Here is a 7,421-nt window from a genome sequence, read left to right as displayed (position 1 = left end):
ATATCAAGTAACCATTTGCTAAAATTATATAGAGTTCATTTTTTTTACTTACATATATACACATATATATATTCTGACTCTGGTGGAGATAGTATTAGTTCTTTAAGGTCATTCATTTTTTCTCAACTGATCAATGGACCGATTGAGTAAACCAATCATTGGATAAACCTATAATGATTATCAGAAACAACTGTAAGTCGAATTTTACTGTAACAAAGGAATATACAATGACCATTATTTATACCTTGTATTTTATACACACACACAAACTTTTATATATATATATATATATATATATATATATATATATATGACAAGAAAGAAAATATCAATATGGCATAAGTTCGATATCTGTTACAATTGTTTCGGTAGCATTTCACTTCAAATCACATTACGTAGAAATGATTATGTATGATATCCTGTACAACAGCAAAATTTCAGCGTAGGTGTATGACAAGGTGCCACTTCACATTATTCAACTAAGGATAAATTTATACAGGTTTTGTGTAACTAATCACATATAATCATTTATATGTGATTAGAAGTGGAATGGTATTGCAACAGTCGTAACCACTAAACCAATGCTATATTATTATCTTCATCTTCTTCTTTGTTTCCCATATTACTCTACACAATATTTACACACTAATTACATCAGTGCTAAGTACTTGGAGTTCCTGCACCAGTGGACTTGTTTAAATACCAATTTTAAAGTGTTGAGAGACCGGAGTTTGTATTGAGTGCTGTTTAAGGAATACACTGAGACGTTTACCCAACTCAAACTTATCTTACACCATATATATTATATATATTTACATATATATATACATATGCATATATACATAAATACACACACACACATATATATATAAAATTTAATAATAAGGGTAGAAATTGATATTAATCAATTAAAACCAGTGGTCTAGCATATTAAAAAAATCCGAAGATTAAAATTATATTACATACAAAAATAAGAGGAATGACCAGCAAAAGTGGACTCCTATATGCTAGAAATAGATGCCGAATCATCTAACCACGGAAAAAGTATGTTCTCAATAAAAAATTAGCGACACAACAGACTGTAAAAGGGCAAGACAAATGAAAAAATATTAAATAAAAAAACGATTTTTTTATTTAATATTTTTTCATTTGTCTTACCCTTTTACAGTCTGTTGTCTGGCTGAAATTTTACTGAGAACATATTCTTCGTGGTTAGATGATTCGGCATCTATTTCTAGCATATAGGAGTCCATTTTTGCTGGTCATTCCTCTTATTTTTGTATGTTATATATACATATATATATATCACATTTTTAAAGTTATTTTTATAGGTTTTCTATAGAAATTGGAACCAGCACTGGAAGTTATGATGTTTATCTTCAATTGCATTGTTTACATAAATGAAACATTGTGACTTTCATGCTGGCTCTAATTTCTATAGAAAATCAGGAGAGATAAATTTATAAAAAGAGATTTAATTGCACTGCTAACACAGGTGGGGCACACTATTGACTTATAAGTCTTCAACATACTTAGTAGTATATCGTGGTTGCATAACGAAATACAGTGTCCCTTCCAGACACTCACACACAGATGTACAAAATGTACAAAGAAACAATTCTGAGTATGTATGTGCGTGCGTGTATATATTAGATATTATATATATGTGTGTGTGTGTGTGTGTGTGTGTGAATTGCAGTTGATTTCAATGCTAAGTGTTTCAGTTGTTATAGTCAAAATTGCTGAGTACTCCTCAGACACAAATCTTTGAACCTTCAGTAGATTCTCAACATGAATGAATCTATGATCAAGCTGCTGGTTCTTTAAATCACATACACAATCCACCCATTCAATGAGCTTCTGCAGGTTTCCTCAACCCCAACTCACAAGACTTAGATCAACCAGAGGGTTTGGTAAAACAAACTTGCTAAAGATGCTGTATGGTAAGATTGGATCCAGTTATTGATTGTGGAATGAATTTCTTAAGCGCTCAGTCATGCCTGAGTCTATCCATGCATGTACACAATATACATATGTATTACATGACTGACAAGACTATCTGATGTTATCATACATTGCTAGTAACAATGCATGTGGCATTGTTTTAGCTTTTAGCTGATGGTACCCTGCTGGTTGGTCCATTGCAGCGTTACCCAACAACAGATGAATGAACTGGAGCAACGTCAAAAGAAACTGAACCCACAATCTAGCCATCATGAGTGCAATACCCTAACCACTGGGCCATGTGCCTTCATGTATATATATAGTCATATATATTATTTAATGGTGCAATGGCCCAGTGGTTAGGGCAGCGGACTCGCGGTCATAGGATCGTGGTTTCGATTCCCAGACCGGGTGTTGTGAGTGTTTATTGAGCGAAAACACATAAAGCTCCACAAGGCTCTGGCAGGGGATGGTGGCGAACCCTGCTGTACTCTTTCACTACAACTTTCTCTCACTCTTACTTCCTGTTTCTGTTGTGCCTGTAATTCAAAGGGTCAGCCTTGTCACACTGTGTCATGCCGAATATCCCCGAGAACTACGTTAAGGGTACACGTGTCTGTGGAGTGCTCAGCCACTTGCACGTTAATTTCACGAGCAGGCTGTTCCGTTGATCGGATCGACTGGAACCCTCGACGTCGTAAGTGACGGAGTGCCAACAACAACATATTATTTAATAATAGTTTGATTCGACTCCACATGACTTAAAGTTTCATAGGAGTGTAGGCCAGTCCATTTCATTAGGTTGTAGGAGACAACTCTTCACCTAGCATCTGATGAGATAGACCTGTACCACACACCCACAAGACTTTGTGGAGCAAATGAAACTGTTATTAAATGATATATGAAAGTCCTAACAAAGGTGTAGCATGCCACCAGATATTTTGTGCTGATGTTTATGAAATCTTAACTAAAAAATCTGATAAAATATTGGAAACACAAAAGCATCTAATAAATTAAATTGCAAAAAAAAAAAAAAAAAGGTAAATTCTTCAAATTAAAAACTATTGGCAATAAATGAAACATAAGTGTGTGTTAGTCAATATTTAGAAATACAACCAATGGAAAAGGTTTGAATATTTAGTTACACTTCCTTCTTATAATTCTGAGCACACAAAATCAACAACAGCACCTGTGCATAGTCAATCAAGCTGCTAGAAATAGCAGTCAAATTTCGTTAAATTTCACCTTAATACTACACTGGATAATGTAATATTTAACATACAACACCTGAAATAAAGATTCTGCTGTTGAGGCTAAACTGCTTTTGCCCTGCTCAATCATGGCCAACCTGGGACCTCAACCATAACGCACATCCAGAATTTATCTCCAGAGTGTAAGGGTGAGTGGGTGTATTTAGGTTTTAACACTATGAACCAATCAGTTGATATTATTGTTTCCTTCTTAATAGACAAAAATTAAAACTTTTTATATTAAATAAATCCTAGTTCCAACTATAAGATGCAACAATTAGTAATTAATAGGTTCTACTCTATTGGAAGATAATTTCAGCTTAATTCTTAGCTTTTGAATACCCAAACCAGCAAGCTGGGATCTTTACAAGGTCTTCTACAAATAATGTTGCTGGAATATGGTTACAACAACTATTTTAGATAACAAGTTTAAAACAATTTAATTTTGTGGCAACATCAGTTGTAACAAAGAAGCATTATATTTTCAACCAAAGACATAGACTGGTTCACAGATTAAAAAAAAAAAAACAAGTTTCCATCTTTATTTTTTTTATAAAGTACATCTAAATTCAACAGAACAGGTTTAACATACAAGCTCAGCACCCAGAAGTGCTCCGTTATTGGGAAAGGGGGGAGAGAGGGTTTAAAAAAAAAACAAAAGACTTATTTAGGTTTATCACATCTGGACTCTATTATTGGTCAGCTTGGAATTTGATTACTAGCTTTTTGACCCACCCTCTTGAATTTACTTGGTAATTGGAATTACATTTCAGTTGATCAAGGCTACCTAACGAATGTGCACCTCGGCCCATGTCGGAATCCATTGGTAAACGGGAACAAATTTTATAAAGTTCTTTGCAACTATCATCCTTTACACAAGTCGGTTTTTTAGAACTTAGCAAAAGCTTGTTCTCTTTCACAGATACACTTACTTTTGAGAGTTCCTTACATTCTTCTGGTTCTTTTTTGGCTCGAGAAGTCTTGTACTTGGAATTCTCTTGCAGACTGTGCAGACGCTGCCGAATCATCTGGCTTGGTGCTCTTTTTTTCATTCCTTTCACTTTAGGGGAACTGTCGGCTTTGTTTTTTTCTTCTAAATACTGAACATACTCTTTAATGGAAGATTTTGGTGGTAATGGACACTCCAGGACAGGGCTTGCTTCCAGTTCAATATCACAATAAATTGCAGAGTCCCTACACATGTCAGTGGAATCAAGAGTGTCTAAAGAAAGAGAAGAACACTCAGAAGTACTGTGTCGGATGATGGAGAAATGATCTTGGTTCTTTGAAACTTGCCCAAGATTTTCACTTTGCATTGAAAGAGCTGAGTCCGATGGCGTCAGACACAGATCTCTCTTTAGTTCTTTACCAGACACATCATTGAGGTTTCCATGAGATCCAGAAGACTTCTTAAAAATATCATCTTGCTCTTGTTGTTGCCACAATGAAATGTCTGGTGTATTCAACGATGTTGGGTTAGGAAGAGCATTGAGTGAATTCCAACGTTCATATTTCTTTCTTTGGTTTCTCTGATTCTTGATGCCATGCTGACTATCGAGTAAGGAAGCTAAACTCAAATTGCGTTCAAGTTTTAAGTTATGATGTTTGACTCGCCTATCAAAATTCATTGCCGAACAATTTTGCAAAGAATTAAACCGCTTTAAATCTACTTCATTTAATCTGCTCAAACTACTGGAATTACTTTTACAAGCTGGAACTGACAAATGGAAACTATCAGAAGAATGATTATTAAGACAGGGCAGAGAACTGCCAGGAGAAAACAATTTGTGCTGATCAGATGTTTCGCAAGAAAACCAATTAACATCATCTTTAATAGGAGCATTGCTGTCTTGAAGAATTGCAGGAGGTAAAGGTGTATTAGGTTCTGATGAGAATTGATCATTTGCAGAAAGATCAACTTTCTCCTCTAAAGTTTCATTTGGTGGGTTACTAATGGGTGATGTTACTGGATACTCCTCTACTGAGTTTTCTGTGGGTGAGTCACAGCTATCTGCAGACAAAGGTTCGTTCTCTTCGGCAATGACAGTTGTTTGGGAAATTGTAGGAGTTTCTGTTTCTGTGGTTGAGGAGAGAGAATCTTCAACGGATTCATCAAATTCTTCATGGTTTTGGGGAGAAGGAACTTCTATTAATGGTTCAATACTACCAGAATTTGATGGCTGAGGTGAAGGGGAACGACGGATTGTAGGCGATGAGAATATTGGAAGAACTAAGGCACTGCCCATTTTACGCCGTGGGGGAGGGGAATTAGTGACACAGTGCTTTTTGATTGGTGAACGATACGGCTCAGCAAACATGTGTCTGTTATAAGCTCCTGACCACGTATATGAGGGGGCTAAATGAGTTAGACTTCTACGGGGATAATTAATGGCAGATTCAGCTGCTTTCTCTGAAGGTGAAGATGTAGAACTAGAATCGAAAACAGGAGAAGAACGAAGAGATGCTGAGGCATTGCTTATCCGAGGGGAAGGCGGATAAAATGTGAGAGGTGATGCGCTGTTTCTAGAGACAGAGCCATCTGTTGGTGATGAGCAACTAATTCTAGTTTCTAGATATGGTGGAGGAGAAGAAGAATAATTCTTGTCAGAATCAAAATAATGAGAAAATGATACATTATCATCTTGTGGAAGTGGGGAGGAGGGTAGAGATATTGATGAAACAAGTTTCTTAGTGGGGAATGATGAGGATGTGGAGACAGAGGGTGAAGTTTTTGCCATGGCAGCCTTCCAGCTTGCAACACGAGCAGGGAAACTTTGGATTCTTGACACAAGACTTTCATTGGATCCCAGATTACTTTCATAGCTACTGTGTGAAGAATCAGAGAGGATTGATGTCTGTGATGCTTGTCTGCTAAGTGTCTGCTGTGGAACGTCATCTTTATCAGAATTGTCTGCTGCTGAGGACAATGCTTGCATAGGAAACTTGGCCATTTTATTGTCATTATTTTCCTTTCTCATGTAATCTTCCATTTCCTTTAACATCCGTTCACTTTCAGCTATTTGTTCAGGTGATGTTGGAGGAATGAGGTCATGTTGGTAAGACATACGCCTAATCAATGGGGCCGACACTGACCCAGTCATGAAAGATAAATCATTGTCTTCAACAGATTGCTGGGAGTAGGATTTGGACATTTCTGCTGGGGAAGACATACCTCTTGGAAATGTAGCATAGCGGGGCATGTCTTGATAAGATGACTGGCTGCCATTTTGGCCTTTCAAAACAGACGGGAGATATTTATTTGGGGGTAGAGAACTTCGGTTTAAGTAAACAAGCCAATCCAAGCTCTCTCGAGATAGATTCTTATAATTTGGGCTTTCTAGTTGAGATCTTCGATTGGAATAAGTAGAAACCTCAATTTGACTGCAGCTGGGCTGTATTGCGTTTTTGATCCAAGGATCTGCTTGTGATTTGGGAGGATCTGAAGAGCGACGAGTTTTACCTCCAGTTTCTTGCACTTGTTTGAATGGAATATTAGGCAAAAGTCCAGACTTCTTAGCTTGGCGTAAAAGAGGAAGAACATTCTTGAAAGATTTCTTAATTGGTTTTCCTTGATTTATAGCAGCTTTAGTAGAGGTTGATGGACCTTTATCACATTTACCCTGAGTTTGTTGACAAGTTTGTACAAGTGACTGAACAGAAGATGCGTCTGAGCCATGTAATAGTCTATGCCTTCTCTCAGACAGTGAGGGCATGCTGGAATATTTGGTATTCAACTCTGTTTCGCCATCTTCAGATGGTTGTTCAGATGTAACACTTGACTGGCTGTGCAGCCGAGCTGGTGTACTTTGTACACTGCTGAGCAGTTCAGTATTTTTTGCAAGTTCGCCTTTTGGTGGATCAGGGATATTAATGGGATTTTCTATGTTAGCAATTCGAAAACTCATTGCACGCTTGTACGTGTCACTGTCCTTTCTTGGAAGAGAATTATTACTGTCATATTTGTCATCAAAAACAGAATCAGGATCCACAGTTGGTGTAACATTTGTCTGGCCCCTTCTGCGGTTGATCAGTGTACCAGTCTAAAAGGAAAGAAATTTTAAAAAATAATTAACTTTTAATTATTTGCAACAAATGTCAATAAAAAAAAATGATAAAACAATGAGTCTATGATGGTAATGCTACTCGTTAAATTCTTTAAGTTATGTTTCCACTGCAAAATCATAAGAAGCAGAACACAAAAGGGTTTGTCAAAAATAAGGATTTTCA

At 36.7% G+C, this 7,421-nt stretch overlaps 1 protein-coding gene across 1 annotated transcript in view; it reads right to left on the bottom strand.

Moving 5' to 3' along the window:
- Nucleotides 1–3,860: 3,860 nt before the first annotated feature.
- The window catches only part of LOC106873757 (uncharacterized), a 285,562-nt gene continuing 282,001 nt past the window's right edge, over nucleotides 3,861–7,421 (bottom strand). Inside the window, exon 16 of the mRNA XM_089353283.1 lies at nucleotides 3,861–7,234. Coding sequence (XP_089209409.1) covers nucleotides 3,887–7,234 — 3,348 coding nt within the window. The 3' untranslated portion in view covers nucleotides 3,861–3,886. The remainder of the gene's footprint in view (nucleotides 7,235–7,421) is intronic.

This window comes from Octopus bimaculoides, chromosome 6 (genome assembly GCF_046866305.1).
Source record: "Octopus bimaculoides isolate indiv1 chromosome 6, ASM4686630v1, whole genome shotgun sequence".
NCBI lineage: Eukaryota > Metazoa > Mollusca > Cephalopoda > Octopoda > Octopodidae > Octopus > Octopus bimaculoides.
Note: the sequence above shows the minus strand (reverse complement) of the source record. Positions and strands in the feature narration are given on the sequence as shown.